The sequence below is a fragment of the Lactuca saligna genome, chromosome 8 (genome assembly GCF_052625555.1).
Source record: "Lactuca saligna cultivar CGN05327 chromosome 8, ASM5262555v1, whole genome shotgun sequence".
Taxonomy (NCBI): domain Eukaryota; kingdom Viridiplantae; phylum Streptophyta; class Magnoliopsida; order Asterales; family Asteraceae; genus Lactuca; species Lactuca saligna.
The window spans coordinates 188831312-188852131 of NC_136424.1; the positions used below are offsets into that span (position 1 = coordinate 188831312).

General features: G+C 35.6%; 1 protein-coding gene across 1 annotated transcript; it reads right to left on the bottom strand.

The window, feature by feature from the left end:
* Positions 1 to 9723: 9723 nt before the first annotated feature.
* LOC145010386 (uncharacterized) lies at positions 9724 to 11064 on the bottom strand. The gene is made up of 2 exons (XM_078968934.1): positions 10834 to 11064; positions 9724 to 10686 (listed from the first exon to the last, which is right to left on the bottom strand). The coding sequence occupies exons 1-2, from the start codon at positions 11062 to 11064 to the stop codon at positions 9724 to 9726; spliced, it is 1194 nt and encodes a 397-aa protein (XP_078825060.1).
* Between the last annotated feature and the right edge of the window lie 9756 nt (positions 11065 to 20820).

The window sequence follows — 20820 nt, forward strand, 5'->3', positions numbered from 1 at the left end:
ATATATATATATATATATATATATATATATATATATATATATATATATTAGGGATGACAAAAAAACCCGAACCCGACGGGGAAACCCGAAACCCGATCATTTCGGGTCGGGTAACGGGTCGTTATCGGGTTTTTTATCGGGTTCGGGGCAGGGAGTGGGTTATCCTCGCCCCGACCCGATTATATATATATATATATATATAATATGTTCAAAAAATTTTGCTGTTAATTGTACACGTTCAAATATAAAATATTTATCGTGGACAATTCTTTAGTTATTAACAATCTGGTGTTAATGATCATTTTTATGTGTTTTGACGTATTAAACAAAACTTAAATCAAATAATTTTTTATATAACGTCCAGTTTATTTTATTAAAGTGATGCATCATGTTTTTAATTTAAAAGAGTTGCTAGAACATGTATATTTTATAAAACATTGGGGTACCCTAAAAGAGAATAAAGATTTCGTTATCAGTTGTTGTAAACCCGATAAGATACCCGAAACCCGACGGGGAAACCCGAAACCCAATGGGGCGCCCCGATAAGATACCCGAAAGTTATCGGGGCGGGTTTGGGAATCCATGCCCCGCCCCGAACCCGCCCCATTGCCATTCCTAATATATATATATATATATATATATATATATATATATATATATATATATATATATATATATATATATATATATATATATATATATATATATATATGGGAAAAGTGAATATGTGGCTGTCATGTATGTAATATTAGGTATAAAACCATCAAAATTGATTTCAATTTTGATCAAAAATTACAATTTATTTCATTGTTAGTTTCTTTCTATTGCTTTTGAGCTCATATTATTTCTTATTTCATAATTTATCTCCAACATCTACGTATTTCGAATGTGTTGTTTATATTAGACCTCTAGTAGGTTTTATAACTGTCTTTGACACCTACCATATATATACTTCGATAATTCTTTTTGATTTGTTATGGGAAGAAGTTTATTTGGTTTTTTTATGAACAATTTCAATCTTTCACTATAGTTTTATATATTAAATTTAAATATGAAGATTTATAGGTAGTTGATAATATACTTTTATACATAGTTTGTGGTGCAAAATTAAATATTTAAAACTCCATAAAAACATGTACAAAGTTTATCATCTAGTCTAATAGAGAATAGAAGAAAGATGGTAGAGAGATTTTATTGTATTTTGTTAAAAGTATGTAGTTTTTGATGATTCTATACCTAATATTAGGTAAATAACAGCCACATATTCTCTAAGCCTATATATATATATATATATATATATATATATATATATATATATATCTGTGTGTGTGTGTGTGTCTATATATATATATATATATATATATATATATATATATATATATATATATATATATATATATATATATATATATATATATATATATATGTTCAGGTTCAATTGAGACAATTTTAATTTTGTGAGATCGTGAAACCAAATCTAAAAATAATTTTAGAATGCAAAATAAATGAAAAAATCTAATTTTTTTTTTTATAAATATTATTTCGGAACTTGAATTAACTAAAAAAATAAAAAATAAAATAAAAAAAATCCCGTTTTTTTTTTGAAAAATACGTGAAATATTTAATAGAATATTACACTGATATATTCTAAAAAATTATTTTAAAATGCAAAATAAATGGAAAAATCTAAAAATTCTTTCTTTAAATATTATTTTCGAAACTTGAATTAACTAAAATTAATAAAAAAAATAAAGAAATCCATTTTTATTGAAAAATATGTGAAATATTCTAATAGAATATTACACTGTATATATTCTAAAAAATAATCTTAAAATGCAAAATAAATGGAAAAATCAAAATTTCTTTTTTAAATATTATTTTCGGAACTTGAATTAACTAAAAAAAAAAATGCGTTTCATGGTCTCACAAAATTAGACCGTCTCACATAAACCTAACCCTATATATATATAGGTGGGTTCAATTGTGAAAATAAAAAAAAGGTTGAGAATGGGGGAATCATTCTCAGCCATTCATTTAATTAGCTTCTAAACATAAAGGATACGGTGGCAAACTTGTAAATATGATATAATAGCCTAGGGATGAGCAAATGGACCGGGGAACCGGTCGGAACCGGTACCGGAACCGGTCGGGCTGGGACCGGGATGTTATTTTTGTGGATTTTTGGAACCGGAAACCGGTAGAACCGGCAAAAACCGGTAAAACCGGCAAAAACCGGAACCGTATAATGCTATTTTTCAAGGACCGGTTCCAACATTTGAAGACACGACAAGAACCGGTAGGAACCGGGAACCGGTAGAACCGGAACCGATAGAACCGCCGGGCCGGTTCGGTTCTTGATTTTGGCCGAAGCCGGTTTCCGGTTCCGATCCGGTTCGGGCTGGTTCCAACCGGTTCGGTCCTTTTGCTCATCCCTATAATAGCCTTCAATCATAAATACGAATAGTTGAAATTCATTCGTTTTTTGCGCTTTCAATCCAACCTTCAATTCTGTTTGAATACGAACATATCTTCAACATCTACGATTAATTATACTCCCAGCATCATTAGAACAACATCATCGATAATCAACAAAAAATTCAATTCGTATCATTCATTCAACCTCGTTCATCAAATAAAACGTCGAAATTAAGGTTAGAAAAAGATCAAATCATTTTTTGTTTGAAATTTTCATATATTTCTCTACCAATCTACTATTTTGTAAGATTTAAGTAGTTAAAGTATCATATTTATCACATTTTTAAAAAAGTTAACTTGTATGCACTCCAACTGTTTGATGAAATGCATAAACCAAATTACCAAGTTATATTCACATATGAATATGTTTTCTCACCTGAATCAATATGTGATTATTAAAACACAAAACAAATATGCAAAATTCACATATGAATATACCAACTATAGAAATTATATATATTTCTGAAAACACATTGTAATATTCATATATGAATATATTGTGCAAAATTCACATATGAATATACCAACTATTATTCATAAGTGAATATACGATCTAATATTCACAAGTGAGTATACTATGTACCATTCTCATCTGATATACTATGTAATACTATATAATATTCACATATGAAAATATCATATAATATTCATAAGTGAATATACCATCTAACATTCACAAGTGAATATACTATGTAATATTCACAAGTGAATGCATCGTCTAATATTTAAATATATATATTCATATATGAATGATACTTAAATTGTAAAAAAAATTAATCATAGTTTTTATTTATAAGTGAATAACGAATATACTGTAGTAAAAACCATATTTATTTTTATTCACTTATGAATAACGATAGTTGAAAATATAATAAAAAAAAAATTTATTTTATCTTAAAACTATATCAATATGGATGTCTATTTGTAGGGAATAAAAAAATCATGAATTTTGGTATATTTAAAATCATTTTCGATAAAAATAGCTTCTTAAAAATTAAAAAAAAAACGAAAAAACTATGTTTTTTATATATATTAAGGTAATGCTTAGCATAGTTTAAGAAAACATGTTTTGTTGGATAACACATGTGCACTCATTTTCTATTTCCGTCGGTACGTTGGAGACTTTTGCGACAAAAATAAATGATTGACTGAAAATGATTTCCCATTTTCAATATTTTTTTTTTCTCAATTGAACCCTGCTCTCTCTCTCTCTCTCTCTCTCTATTAGGGATGAGCAAATGGACCGGGGAACCGGTCGGAACCGGTACCAGAACCGGAACCGGAACCCGATGGAACCGGTCGGGCCGGGACCGGGATGTTATTTTTGTGGATTTTTGGAACCGAAAACCGGTAGGAACCAGAACCGATATAACCGGAACCGGTAGAACCGGCAAAAACCAGAACCGTATAATGCTATTTTTTAAGGACCGGTTCCAACATTTGAAGACACGACAAGAACCGGTAGGAACCGATAGAACCGGAACCGATAGAACCGCCGGGCCGGTTCGGTTCTTGATTTTGGCCGAAGCCGGTTCCCGGTTCCGGTCCGGTTCGGGCCGGTTCCAACCGGTTCGGTCCTTTTGCTCATCCCTACTCTCTCTCTCTCTCTCTCTCTGTATATATATATATATATATATATATATATATATATATATATATATATATATATATATATATATATATATATATATAAATATAAACTAAAGTTAAAATGAGAAATAGTTTTTCTCTAAGTAAAAAGAACTACTTTGACCTTTAGATTGGATTAATCAATGATTAATATAATTAAAAAATTAATCAAGAAAAGAAAACAAAAATAAAATTAGTAATATTCACGTAGGGGTATTATAGTAAAACTATATCCTTATTAATGGAAATCGCATCATTGAACCGTCATTATCCTAAAAATCTCGCAGAATACATTTGAAGAAACATGCAAAGCAGAAGAAAAAGTTCAAGGTTGAAGACAAAGATGTACAATTTTTTTTTTTCAAACAAGAACATATCATCAATATGCATCGAGAACCAAGATTTTGTAAATCCGCCCAAAGACCAAGGTAAGTTAACTACAATTATCTTGTATGCACAAATGATTTCAAAAAAAATGTGTAGTTTATTAATTCATGTTTAAGGAATGATGATTATACTTTTTGAATACGTATCTGTTAATTTCTTTTCTGAATAATATATTTGAAAGTTTATGGTAGAATATGTATATTAATTACAGTGTTCATTGTTGATGAATAAAAAAAGTGGAAACAAATATATGAAATTTCTCATGATGAGGATGAAGCAAAAAAAGACCGGTAAAGCGGTCAATAGAGAGGGATTAATAAAAAAGTAAGGTGTAACGAACTGAAATTTAGGTCCGAGCCATCTTTTGAAAACCGGATTGGACCGGTTGGTTCAACCAGTTCAACCGGTTCCTAGTCTGGTTTTTAAATGCCAAAAAACCGGTATTCATGTGAACCGGTAAAACCGATCAAAACCATAAATTTTAAAAAATATTTATTTTTTCATTTTTTGTATTTTTTATATACTTAAACTAGTTTATATGTCGGGATTTGTCTGGCAAAATGAGGATATAATTGATCTTATGTTATTAAATTTGATATAATTATGACATCATTCGATTTTTCCGGTTTTTAAAACCGGTCCGACCGGTTGGACCACCTGAACCATCGAACCGGTAAGACGACCGGTTCGGTCTTCGGTCCGGTTTTCAAAAACTTGGGTCCGAGTCTGTAAACAGCTAGTTCACCACAGATCTTTTGTATCTTGACCGATTGAATTTACATGCTTATTTTAGTAGAATATAACGTCATTTCAAATAAAACAATATATGAAATGATATCCTATCTCAAATTATGGAAAATGTCGACCAAAACTTATAATGCAAATTGTAACTCTGGTTAACGACAGAAAAACTGAAATATTGTATTAAACGTCTGTAAACAAAGAAAATATTCTATACTCGTAATACATGTTTCCCTGATCACGAATATATAAAGAACGCCCAAAACGGAGTTCGTATGCAAAAATATGACCGTTTTAAGAAACCAAACCGGTATAACATTGCATTTATCTGATTTCATAAACCGAATTGATCCGTTAAGACACTTGCACACCTCAGATAGAAGTTTTGAGAGCGTTTATGAACTTAGACTACTGTCTAATATTTTATTTAAAACTTGAAATATTTTTGGTAAAAATATTTGTAAGAGTAAAAAAAATCAGACGCTTCAGACCAATTTGACGTGAAATTTCAAACGCAAATTCCCACAGTTCTACAACTCGGAAAAATATTTCGTACGGGTTTTTGAAACCCTGAAATTAATATCTATTACATGACATAATCAGATAAATTTCACGACATGAAGAATTAGACACGCGAAGAAGAAATCTATTTTTAAGACAAAATAAATGATGCATTTAAAAAAAATGTTGTAAACCAACGCAACCCACGTCTCTCCCTCTCTATCCCTCTTTTGGACTTTGTGAAAGTCAAACCTCTCCCATTTGAGGTTGTGCAAAATTTCTTTTCTTGAACTGAAATGGTAGTAAGCTTAAAGGGTGAAAGTGACCAAGCTTTGTTTGTTTGTCGTTGATACAACTTTGCCCTCCCACAATTGTTGGATCATTCAACACCACCTTACCTTTATTTCCCTCCCTCTTATTGATTTTCTATCAAAAAAGAAGAAGAAGAATCAAAGGATGCCACCCTTGATCGCCCACAACCACCACCTTCGTCGACCTTCCTCATCCATCGTATGTCGCTCTCCCTATTTCTCTTACTTATACGATCTTGGTTTGTTTGTTCCCCATAGACCTTAACTAGCCAAAGAAACCAAAACGTTGTTGTTTTACTTTGAGTTTTCTTCACAGGGGCCATCAAATCCTTGCCTTAATTCTTTCGTCCCCATAAAGAAAAATTTCGATGATAGTGAATCACACCAAGAGGTGTAAACCTCATTCAATAAGTTCAAGCTTTTGGCAGCCCATGTATGTGGGGTTTGAATAAATACCCAGGAAGGCAGGAACCATATATATATATATATATATATATATATATATATATATATATATATATATATATATATATATATATATATATATATATATATATTGCTGGGTTTTAATACCATACAAATTTATAAAATGTTCCCAGTAACCATTAGCTCATTTATGTTAATATATGTGGATTATGTGATAGAATAGGTTTTGGAATCGTGCCTTTGATTTCATTATCCTCTGAATAAATACAATTACAGAGTGCCTTCAAATTAGGTAATATAATCTACAATATCTTTACAATATTTGAAATATTCTACAGAATATACATGCTTAAATACAGCGATATCTGCGATTTGGAAAACGCGGCACCCCTTCGTAAAAATATCTGCGATTTGGAACCGAGAGGAAACTTGAAGAAATCGAACTTGGCCTCGGCGGACTCTCTCCCGAACAAAATTTATGTCAATTTCAACATGTTTGGTCCGTTGGTGTTGAATTGGGTTGCCGGACAAATAGATAGCACTAACGTTATCATAGTAAACAATAGAGGCTTAAAGCGGAGGGTGATGGAGTTTGAGAAGCAGAATACGAACCCAACACAACTCGGAGACAATGTTAGCTACTCCCCGATACTCAGCTTCCACACTAGACCTGGAAATGGTGGTTTGCCTTTTGGATGACCATGATATGAGGTTATCCCCAAAGTATAGACAATAGCCTGATGTGGATCTTCGTGTGTCTGGACAACCAGCCCAATCGGCATCCGTGTAGCCAATGAGAGACATGTTGCTAGGTTTTGTCATGTGAAGACCAAAGGAGATGGTGCCTTGGATGTAGCGAAGGATTCTATTAAGTGCATTGAAGTGGGGAATGCGAGGTGCATGCATGAACATGCAAACCTGTTGAACAACATATGTTATGTCTGGTCTGGTGAAGGTTAAGTATTGGACGGCACCTGCCAGGCTGCGATAGAATGTAGGGTAGTCCATGAGTTCTCCGTCGTTTTCACTTAGTTTGCCATTAATATCAACAGGAGTGAGGGCGGGCTTGCATGATAAGAGGCCGACTCGTTCAAGGATATCCGAAGCGTATTTTTGTTGAGAGAGAAATAGGCTGGTTGGAGTGTGAGTGACGTAGATGTCGAGAAAATGACTCAAGCAGCGAGCAAGATCTTTCATTGCAAAATTCATTGGATAGTTTTTGCATGATGGTTGAACGAAGAATGTCAGATGATGTGATGAGGAGGATGTCATCAACGTATAGAAGAATGAAAGCCATGTCATCGCCTTTGCGGTAAATAAATAATGAGTGATCACACTGGCTATGATTGAAGCCCATAGAAGACACAAATTCAGTAAAGCGTTGATACCATGCCCGAGGGGATTGTTTTAGACCATATAGAGACTGTCGTAGACGACACGCATGAGTCGGATAGGACGGATCCTGAAAACCATAAGGTTGATGCATGTAAACGGTTTCTGCGAGTGTACCATGAAGAAAAGTGTTTTGGACGTCCAGTTGATGGATAGACCAAGAATGAGCCAAGGTTAAAGTGAGTACAATCCGTATAGTAGCCGGTTTAACGACCGGACTAAAAGTGTCGCCACAATCAACGCCAACCTGTTGAGACCTGCCATCACAAACAAAACGGGCTGTACCGCTCAAGGTGACTGTCAGAAATTAATTTATGCTTAAAAACCCACATACATCTGATCACATTCATATTAGGTTGACGAGGTACAAGATCCCAAGTCTCGTTAGCAATAATTGCATTAAATTCATCACGCATGTCTTTGTTCCAGGCCGGGCTAGAGAGGGCAGCTGCAGGAGTTTTTGGAATGGGTTTGGGATAAGTGTTGGTGTGAAGGTTGAGTGGTTGGCTTGGTTTAGTGATGCCGGACATGGAACGGGTATGAATGGTCCAGGTAGGAGGTGGCTGAGGTGGGTTTGGGGCTGTTTCAGTGAGGGGAGGAATAGGCGAGACAGGAGGCCGCTGATCAGCAGTTTGAGGTGTTTGAGTGGTGATTTTTGGGTGATAAGAGTAAGTATGAAGCAAGGGAGGAAGCGAGGTGGCAACCTGATCTGTTTCGGCTGATGGAAGGGTGGTATTAGGGGCTGTTGGGGCAACGGAGGACCATAAAAATGGGTGTGGGTCGGTTTGAAGAAAAGAGTAGGACGGGGTAGGAGTAGAGGATGATTTAAAAGGAAAAACATTTTCGTCAAACACAACGTGACGAGAAATTATCATTTTATGAGTGGCGAGATTGTAGCATTTGTACCCCCGGTGGTTTGAAGGGTAACCAAGGAAAACACATGGGGGGAACCGATTTTTGAGTTTATGAATGGACGAAGAGGGGTTGAGCGGGAAACAAAGACATCCGAAAGTACGTAGGTGGGTGCAGGATGGGTGTTTACCATATAAGATGGAGGTAGGAGTTAAATATTGTTTGGTTTTGGTGGGAAGTATGTTAAGAAGATAGGTAGCCATTTGTAGGGCATGATGCTAAAACAAGGGAGGGACGGAGGAGTGGGATAGAAGGGTTCGAATGATGTTGTTAATAGAGAGAATTTTTCTTTTCACTTTCCCGTTTTGAGGAGATGTACGAGGACAAGAAAAACGAAACATCATTCCATTTTATTTGCAAAAATTGTGAAACTAAACGTTGTTGTATTCGGTTCCATTATCACATTGAAAAGTTTTGATTTTACATTCAAATTGAGTTGAGATATAAGTGGAACATTGGTTAAAGATGTTGTATACATCGGACTTGCAGATTAGGGGGTAAGTCCACAAAAAATTAGTGTAATCATCTAATAATAACATGTAATATTTGTGTCCTCCACTAAATGGTATAGGTGATGTCCATAAATCACCGTGAATGATATCAAATGGTAAGTGAGTAGATGACATAGAATCATAAAAGGGCATTTTTATTTGTTTGCCAAAAATACATGAGTGACAACGAGGAATTTGAGAAGTAGTTTGACAAGTGATAACATTATTTCTGTTTAAACGACGAAGTAAATATGGTCTCGGGTGCCCTAGGCGTTGGTGCCAGACTTGTTGAAAGATGTCTGAAAAAGCAAAAGGAATGACAACTTGAATTGAAGAGGGAAGAAGCGGGTACAATCTCCGGTGCTATTACATCGAAGGATAGGTGTCCGCGTCCAGTAATCCTTCACAAGAAAACCAAAAGCATCAAATTCAATGGAAACTTGGTTGTTGGTTGTGAATCAATGAACTGATAATAAATTTTTGATGAGAGGAGGAGAGTGAAGAATGTTGTTAAGTTTAAGAGGTGGAAAAGGGGGTTTTAAGATGGTATGGCCGGATCTGTGTATGGTTATTCTGGAACCATCACCAACCGTGATATCATTTAATGTATTATTGTTAAGATAAGACGAGATGGTACCTGAGTTGTTTGTCATGTGGGATGTGGCACCCCTATCCATGTACCAGTTGTTGTCCGGAGGGTTGAGGGACATGGTGTGTAGAGTTTGCTCGATATCCGTAGGAGTGTGACCAACACCGTAGTTGTCATAAGAAGAAGGAGGACGAGGACCAAGAATACCAACGTATGCTTGAGGGGCTGATGTCCTTGGTGGTGTAGCCTGTGGCATCGTTGGGTGAGGGAAAGGTGGGATAGCCCATTGAGGGTGTTGTCTATATGGTGGTTGTGAGGATGGGACCGACCAAGAATTTCTTTGGAAATATTGTTGTTGCTGCCAGCTGTTCCAAGGAGAAGAAGGTCCACGAGTTGGAGAAAACGAACCCTGATGTTGGTATTGATGTTGTGAGCCACGACCTCGCCCATTGCTGCCTCGTCCTTTACCACGTCCACGTCCCCGGTTGTGGAAGTTTCCACGACCCCTGCCACTATCCGACCGAGGTTGAGGAGAAGGTAGGGTTCCCGGGTGAGTAGTGGAGATCAAATCCGTGTGGGATGCTTGATTGGACTTTCGAGTTTCCTCCATAATAAGCTTGGATCGGACATCATAGAAATCTGGAAGAGGATCAGATTTTTGAATCAGCATGGCAATCCCATCGTATTGCTCGGAAAGACCTGCAATGATTTGTAAGACAAGGCATTTGTTAGAGACTGGAGCTCCCATATTAGCAAGTTGATCCGCAAGTAATTTCATGGCTTGGCAATAGGATGTAACATTAGAGAAGCTGTCAAGACGGGTGGTGGTAAGCTTTTGTTCCAAATAAACAACCCGATAATGTTTGTTTTCTTGGTAGATGTTTGCAAGGGCTGCCCAGGCTTTGGCAGTAGTGGAGTCAGGAGTAAGAATGGTGTGAAGAAGATCGTGGGAGATGGTGCTGTAGATCCACTAAAGTACCAGGGCATCGGGGCGGGAATGAAGTTGAAGATCAGCCGGTGCTTGTTCTTTATCTTTTTTAGAAGATGAGGTAGCAGGTGTAGGTGGGATGATGAAGTCGATGACTTCAAAGGCCCTGCAATGAATCTTAAAGAGTTCAGACCAGGTGGTGTAGGAGCTGTTTTCCATCTCGAGTTTGATGGGAATGAAGTTGTGAATGTTGGTAACAGTGAGAGCAGGGTGGAGAGCCATTGAGAGAATTATAGAGATCAGAAGAGAGAGGCTGCCGGCAATGAAAAAAATAGGGTTAGGAAAGGATCGATTGGAGATCTGATACCATGATAGAATAGGTTTTGGAATCATGCCTTTGATTTCATTATCCTCTGAAATAAATACAATTACAAAGTGCCTTCAAATTAGGTAATATAATCTACAATATCTTTACAATATTTGAAATATTCTACATAATATACATGCTGAAATACAACGATATATAATATTATGTATATAAGCTTCAACTATCGTCAAGAAAACCAAAGATTTTGTAGTATTTGGATTCTGCTTAGCGCATATGTGAGATGCAAATCGTTATTTATTTATTTATTTTTATGTGTGTGTTCCTTCTGTGTAGATGCAAGCCAAAATAAGAATATTGTGCAAACTCACTTTCATTTTATTTAAACAAACCTCAAAGTTATGAAGACTTTTTATTAAGTCCTCCCTGACAGCCATTTAAAGGAAAACAACCACCCACTTATTAAAGATGTATGGTTTTGTATCTTACATTTTGTTCGAAAATAGAAGAGTACTAGCCTACTAGGGACCCACTGTGTCAATTGCTAATCTCAATAAAAAGAAGAACATGAGAAGCAAGCTCAAACTTCCCTTGGAAATGTTAACAAAATTAGTCCCAAAGGCTCAAACTTGATGTAAATTAGTTAAGATTAGCCCCTTATTTAATTTATTTTTACAATACAGTTCCAGTTTTGGATCGTTGCTAGTTCGTGCTCTCACAGTGTTTCCCGACTCAAATCCCATACTTAGTTAATTCGGAATCACACTATGAAAGGTGAGTGTTACGACCCCTTTCTATGTTTTATTATTTTGGGGGAGAATACATATGGAATATATATAAATATATTTTCCGGTTAGGAAATGTGTTTATAAAAATCTATATATCGGCAATGGAATACACATATAAAACATATATCCAGTTTTAATACTTATTATTGTTAAAATAATATATTATAAAACGATTTCTTTAAGATATACATGCGTTTAAAAATATCATTAGTCTTGTGCATAATGTATTTCACTTACATCGAGCATGTACAAACATATTTATTAATTATAGATGTAAAAATTATAATAATTATATTTTGGAAATCATTCATGCATGTGAAGAAACATTTGATCCATTTAAGCCAATGACATACATTTTTACAGATTTATCGAAGTTTCCTGAATTTTATAGTGGAGCTTTAACGTATAACATGGTTAATGGCCTCTATAGTGAGACAATATTCATTACCCAAATTTAACCACTCAGTATTCCCATTTAACTATAACCGTTAATCTTTGGAGTGAGATACATATGTATAGATCTATACGGGTTGACACCTCCACCTGTGGTTGCTAGCTACAACCTCGATTGATCAATCGAAGCGGGTGATAATTATAATTAGTATAACTACGACATCTAATGAAGTGTTGTGCAGGGATTATAACGGGGCACATAGCTCGGTTATATGACTCACTATAGGCATTAACAAGACTCTTTAACTAGAAACCACAGATTCAGTTTCTCTATTTATCAAGCATTTTAAGAATGGATTACTTATGGTTTAACTCTTTATCAAGCATTTTTAAGTATGAATTTACTTATGGTTTAACTCTTTATCAAGCATTTTCAGTATGGATTACTTATGGTTTATATATTTATCAAACCTCTTAAGTATGGATTTACTTATGGTTTAACTCTTTATCAAGCATTTTCAATATGGATTACTTATAGTTTTATCTATTTACCAAACATTTGAAGTATAAATTTACTTATGGTTTAACTCTTTGTCAAGAATTTTTAGTATGAATTATTTATGGTTTATCTATTTATCAAACATTTTAAGTATGAATTTACTTATGGTTTATCTCTTTAACAAACATTTCAATCACAAATTTACTTATGATTTCTTTCTTTATCAAACATGGTTTTAACCACAAAAGAAATACTTTCTAGACTTATAAAGTATCATTACTGTAGTTAACAGAAAACCTATAACTCTCACCAATCTTGTGTTGACCCTCAAATTACATGTTTTCTCAGGAGATCAGTGAACCAGCCTTTTGTTGGGTTATGAGAAAATCATCAATCCTATGGTGCACATGCAAACCCTAAAGCTTTGGACTTAGGTTTTTCTAATTGTACATGCAATAATCATCCAAAGCTTGTAAACCCTAGATCTAGCATACAAAAATCGAAATTACATCTAATAAACAAGTTAGAGTGTTACCTTTGATTGTAGCTTGATGATCTTGAGCTTATGAGAACCTAGCACCTCAAATGCAATGCCTCTAATGAATCACAAACACCAAAGCAATTGGAGAATCTTAGAGATAGATAGATAAATAGAGAGAGATATATAGAAAGAGAGAGAGAGAGGGGGGGGGGGGGAAGCTCAAAAATCGGCTAGCTATCCGTTTTAGGGTTCAAGTGGTCGATTTTAGTTAACCCAAGGGTTCCTTATATAGTTGAGTAATCAGGGTTTCAATCAAAACCCTAATCCAGTTGCTTAGTCCTTAAGCAGCCTAAAGGATCCTTCCAGAAGGCCCATTGGACGATTTGTATGTGGACTCCCACATAGAATTCGTCCATTGCTTCCTTATGGATCCTAATCCCAACCATGTAATTATCTTATAATTATAATATTAGTCCCCTTGATTTAATTAATCTCTTTTGACCACAAAATTAATTCTTGACCAATATTAATTAAATAATATGATTTCTCCTTTAATATATTATTCATATAATATATTAATAAACCATAATAACCTCTTTCTCCATTATTCGTCCAATCAGGTTGCTTTGGTGAAGGTAACCCAAAAGGACCATGCTACCATCGGGTCAAGTACATACCAAATATAGTTGTGGGCTTAGACACCTAATCCAACAGTCTCTTACTTGGATAAGTCTAATAACTTTAAATGCAAGTACGACTTCAAAATCTGATTAGCAACCATAGCTCTCAAAAGCCGTTGTCGAACTCTAACACGTCCTTTAGATAAGGGATCATATAGTCCTCCGTTCTCAAGATATCGTGTGGACAATTACATGGAACATAGTCATACTTATTATCCAACAGTTTGTTTCTCGATCTCTGATTTGTTTGACATAGATCTTAACTGAACACATCAATTCAGTCTTGCCCGGGCCTTGCACATAAGTCAAACCAAATCATAGAGGGGCCCAAGATATGGCTTTTAACCTTATTGGATAGAAGGAATAGATAAACTTCGACTTATATACTTGTACTATTTACTCATCAAATAGTACACACCAATACGTTTTATAACATCAAGTTACTGATGTATTTACGCATTATCAATGCACAATCAACTTGTAAACAACAACTCATATATATAGGTTTAAAGACTATATGATATTATCATCTCAGATACTCACCGAGTCTACTCAGGATCAGAAGAATCGGGGACCATGATCCAAATTGCCGAGTTGAATAAAAAACTCTTTGAGTTTTCCTAGTCTTGAGTCATACAGTCACTTCTAAGCGAGTTTAACGCCACAAAATCATAGATCTTGTCCCCTAAGGCTGAGATACCAAGTAAAGTTGCTAAATTAACGTGCATGCATGATGTCAAATAGCTAAAAACACTAAAACTAATCTTCAAAAGAGATCTCAGGCATAGAGGGGGCCAAGACTTGATAAAGCTGGCAACTTTAAGTCTTACAATGCCATGGAATGTCTAGATCTAAGATCATAACTTCAAAACATGCTCATACCCAATAATAACTTCAAAACAAGCTACTTAAGGCCATAAATCCCTTAATGAAGAGATCTATCAAATACATAGTCAAGGTATCGACTTTATACCTTAAGATATTTGCCACAATAGAGGAATTATCCAAAGCTTCTCCCTTTACTAAGCAACACAAATATTCAAGCTCCTTCAAGAAAGCACCAAAGAAAACACTCTTTACACTCCCAGTCACTCATGATGATAGAAAGCACGAATTAGGATTTTACTAGACTGAGGGAATGATGAGGGAGGCCACAATGAACCATTAAGGCCTTTAAATAGGGTACAAAAGCCTGAAAATTAGGGTTTCATTTCTGCCAACCTACTCATTGAGTAGTTTCCTTAACCCGCATCCCAAATTATTCCTACTCTACGAGTCTGGGGCTCCCAACTCGTCGAGTTATTCAATGAAAGTGAATAAATTAAAATTTAAAATACATACCAGAAACCAGGCATTACATCGAATGTGAAGTTCATCGCGGGATCTTTGAGGGAGCAAGCTTATGACTCAAGGGAGGAGGTTGGCTATGCCCTGGGAGCACCAGTTATTGAGGCTATGTGTAACACCCGGTCTCAGGTACGTATTTAAATTTAAGTCAAACTTCACATTATTACCCTTCGACCCGACGAGTTGAAGGCTCAACTCATCAAGTAGAATCGACTCCGGGTCGGGGGATTAAGTGACCCACTCGATAAGTCGGAAGACCGACTCGACGAGTAGGAGTTTTCTGAGTGAAACCCTAAATTGGAGGGTTTGCACCATATTTAAACAACTTATGAGGCTTCCACCCCAGCCTCGATCACCCCCAAGTCCTGTCCCCGAAACCCTAATAAGTTGTGAGCATCTTTGAGCTATATTGTGCCTTTGCATCTTGATTTGAATCTAAAAGAAGGAAGGGAAGTTTGGTGGATCAAGGATCAAGTCAGTGGATTCCGATTTGGGTTGCATTTCCATTGTATATCTTGACCTCTTATGTGTTAGATATAAATTGGGGTTTGAACCTTGCCATATTTGGGGGCATTTCTATGTCATTTCGGATTCTAGGGTGTAATGTAGAGTAGAAGCTTCAGATCTGGAACCTTGGAGGGTCCTTATGGTATAGAGGTGCCCTCTTTATGGCCATGAGAACCCCATGCATGTAATAAACCCCCATTTTTGGTCCTTCACTACTAGAAAAAAGGCCTTTTACGACGCGCAAAATACGACGCTCATTGATCTATGTTACACAAAGGAGAGTGACATTAGAAAAATGTCATCTCTTCAAAAAATTTAAGGATAGAAGACACGCATTATTGCGCGCCCTTAAATCAGTGTCTAAAAAAAACACGGATGGCACCTATAATAAAATGCGCGTCGTCTAAGGATGTCGCTTTATAATTTTTAATGGAACGCGGGTTCCATCCTTTAACAGTAGGGGGAAATGAAATTCTGAAAAAATTAAAAATCCCGCCTTAATTCCTTTTTTTTCTCCTTTCCATCCTTTAACAGTAGGGGGAAATGACGCTCCTTCCTTCCCCCTCCCGACATTGACTGCTGCCTACTTCTTCCCTCACTTCTACCTACTGGAACCACCATATCTCCCACTCGATGTTGAAATTGTTAGAAAAATCCCTAATTATACTCTCAAGTCTAAATACAGAAAAAATAGAAGATGGTGAAGAAGTAGCAGTAGAGGAAGTGGAGGATGAACAGTCGAAAATGGAAGGAATGGCATCAATAGCATTGTTACTAGATGGGTCAATCTCGGGTCATTTTGTTCAGCTTCCTGAGTCCGTTTATTACCAGATGGGTCAATCTCGTCTTTTCGTCTCGACTTCATATCTCTCTGTAAAGCAACCGACGACCCCCACACCACCATCTGCAAACCCTAAGCCATCGTCACTACCATTGAACCCTAAAAACTCAGTCACACTCCATACTTTTGTGATTTTACTCTTGGGCTCTCATTCTCTCCTCTTGGGCTCTCCAATCTCTGATTTTACTCTGAAACGTCGATCGACATCCCCACTTCACCTACCATCCACCCAAAATCAATGCTGATTGTAACCACCTTCAAGCATGATGCCATCTCTGCTATAAAGTAACCGAAGCTTACATTCTCATCGATTCCACTTTCTCTCTCTGAACAAAAATATCTCATATTCTCTAAAAGCCCTAAACCAGCCACCGCCGGCTATCACCTCCACCATCGTTCACGTCGTCCTACTTCCTAGATGGTGTTTGTGTGTGCGCGACAAGACTGAACAGAAAATGGGAAAGAAAAGAAAAAACGAGCAGAAAGATAGAGAAGAGAAAGTGTTGATAGCTCTGTTAACGAATGTGGAGTCTCCAAAGCTGTTGATATCATAGACAGCATCATAAAGGATCCTTCAAGGGCACAATTGCTAAAGTTTTTCATGTCTGATGGAGATCTTTCAAAAGAACTTGATGACAGATTTGGCTCTCAGTGTGGGGATATTTTGGTCTTTTTCGATGCATTGGATAATTGCAACTCTGAATCAGTTAATGTGGAGGTCCTTACTTTCTTTGTTGATCTTTTTTCTGGAGACACATGCCCTAATTTCAATCCAGATATACAGAAGAAATTCCTTGACCTGGATTTGGTCCACAGAAGAAGGATTTCTTGAAAGTCCTACGCCTACAGGGTTCAAGGTACGCTTTGTTACAATGCTATTTATGTTTTACTTTTTTTGTTTGACTTGATGGGCTTTCTTGGTTAACCACTTAATCTGGACAGCTTAGTGTATCAAAACACCAACCCTTCCCCTACTTGCCCTTAATATTTTTTCCACCAACTTCTCTCATGTTAAAATTGATGATTATTATGAAATTTTTTTGTTGGGATGTAAGGGTAAAATGGTCATTTGGTCTTAGGGGCTGTTTTATAGTTGCTAACAATTCAACTACTTTACCATACAAGACTTGATGGGAAAATAAAAGAAAAAAAGAAACAGCCCTTGAATTATTTGTATTGATTCATGATTGATACCTTGTGTTTTCCCATTCCAGGTAACAGTTTCCAATTCAAATCCAAACATAGTAATGGTTGGATTTCGTGTCCATGTGGGGAACACATTAGCAAACAATATACCCTCTGAGATAACAATTTTCCAAAGAGTTATAAAACTAGACGAAGGCATGAGGTCATGGTATGACATCCCATTTACAGTTGCAGAATCCCTTCTAGCTGATGAAGAAATTACAATCTCCATAAGAAAAACTTTCAACAGATCAACTTTACCAAGAATAGACACTTTAGAAATTTATGGTAGAGTAAAGGATGAATTTGGTTGGAAGGAGAAAATGGATGCATTACTGGACATGGAGGTACGTGTGCTTGGTAGCAGTTCTTGGGTTTCAGGATCTTGGAAAAAACGTTGCATTGGTCAAGTTACTCCTATTGAAGAACAGGTTGTTGCAGATGGACTTAACCTTTCCTCCAGATTATACGCGTTGTGTAAGCCAAATTGATCTTCTAATATGGAGGAAGTAAAAACAAAGCTGAACAAACTAAAATGCAAGCAGTTGTTGGAAACCATATTTGAAAGCGACAGGGAACCTATGTTGCAAGCTGCTGCATGTCGCGTTCTTCAAGCCGTTTTGCCTAAATGAGGAATATATTATCAAGTACAGAAGTCACTTCTCTACTTTAGTTTTTTATATTATGCTTTTACTAATTTACAATCACAAGGACAACAGATGCAAATGAGGAATCTTCATGATCACATGCCATTCTTCATTTTTAAATCTTGCAGGAAATGAAAGAGGTGCAGATACAACTGATAATGATAAGAAAACAAGGTAAAGGTTGGAATACAGAATGGAATGGAATGGAATGAGTCATTCCATTCCATTTCTTCCCTCTCTATTTTTCTCTCTCTTTTTTTCTAATGATCAAAGTTCTTGTTTTTAATATCAGTTTCCTGTTCTCTTTTATACTTGATGCAATTTTTATTTGCAGGCTTGGCTTGTGCATACTCCAAGGCCTGTTGCTTTCAAGCTTGTTGCTGATACCCCTCTTCTTATTGGACAGGTAAGTTTCAAATCTTTTTGTTGTGTATTTCTTATAGTTTCTTTTTGTTGTGGATTTCTAATAGTTTACTTAGCTTCTTAAATCAAAGAGTATAAAGCTTTCCTAATGTGTTCTAATAATTAAGAAAATGGTCTTTTTTTGAAAAATGCTTCTCAATTTATCTTATTAGGAAGAATGGAGAACATGCCTCAAATCATATGTTTTTTTTTTCCAGTAACTTCCACTTCCTTCATGGGTTTGTAACAATACTGATGGACTCTGCTATTTTGTTGTATGGTGTATTACCTTGGGTATAATTTGTTTTTACAGTTTTCTCTTTTTATTTAATTTAAATTTGGATATAAGTTTGTAACACATGGGATTTATGATTGCAGCAAACAATCTTTCTTTTCTTTCCAGACATGATTAAAGGCATGTTTTTGGTTGTAGTTATTGGAACACCTGTTGTGGTTGCCATCATTTTAATAGTACAGGTATTATTCTATCTCTGAGAAATTTCATTTGCCATGTCATCAAAAGCTGCCAGATGGACTATTATCTTTCATGTTTGAGTTGGTTCTCAACTTGTAGAAGAATAACATAAAGTATTTTGGCATCTGAGTGTAAAAAATAATATTTGAAATCATAAGTTCCTTAATAATACTTTATTGTGTTACATGTACTTTATTACTTACTCATAATATATAATTCAATCTGATTATTGATTATGTTTGGTGAGATCATGTTCTCTGTTCTTGATGCTGCATCTGATAGGGAACCAAAAGTGAGGACTTTTTTCCCCTGACACTTGAAATAACAGGGTAAGGAGAGCATTCTAAACATTCTGGAAACTTTAAAAGAAGAGGGAAATAGGGTCTTGTTCAATGCTTTAGCTGTGTTTGCTCTAAGGGAGATCAACTTATCAAAAGTAAGTTACTGTTTCACCCTTTTATTTAATATTTTTGTGATTGAATGAAAGTCTTAATGAAAGTAATTGACACCCCTTTCTCTGTAAATGATGTTGTGATTGTGGGAGAGGTGTTGTGGTTTTCTCTGTTGCTAGGTAACCTTCTCAACAACAACATTCTACTTAAGCAGGTGAGTAATCAAGATTAAGGGAGACTTGTAATCATGTTTGACATTTCTTTCCAGTAAGAAACAGAGTTGTATGATTATTTGTTAGTTTTATAGGAATGTATAACCCATGTTAGCAATGTATTATTTTTGTTTAACATTTAAATGATTCTTTGTATGACATTACAATTTGTGCAATTTATTTTATTTTTTGAGTATGAAATTTTATTTTATATTATGCAATGGATTGTATTTTTTGTATATGGTATTTTATTTCTATTATGAGAAATTAAATGCAAATTTAATTTAAAAATTAATAAATATATAAATTTATTTTTTTAAAACATTTAAATTTACGATACGCAAAAATGTGTGTCATCTTCATTTATGACATGACCTTTCTTGATAGGGGCTTTCTTGATACGCATTGCGTGTCATTAACACGCGCGTCGTAAGGTTACGACACGCGAATGCTTGTCAACTTCCTTTATGACAGGGCCTTCCTTGATACGCATTGCGTGTCGTAAACGCGCGTCGTAATTGCGCGTCGTAAATGAACATCATAAATGCGCGTCGTCTCTCTTTATGACAGGGCCTTCCTTGACACGCATTTTCGCGTCGTCCGAGCCTTTTACGACGCGCAATGAGCGTCGTAAAAGGCCTTTTTTCTAGTAGTGCTTTGAGCTTAAAAGTTCCATGCATGGACGTAAAGTTCATGATTTTACGTGTTATATCGGCCTTAGGAGCCCAGATCTACCTTTTGGATGAAATTTGCACAGTAGAAATTGAGTTATGGACTTGGGCATAAGTCGACTCAACGAGTTGCTTATGGGACTCGGCAAGTCGAGGGTTTGGTTCTCCAACCTTTTATGATCCTAAGGGATCC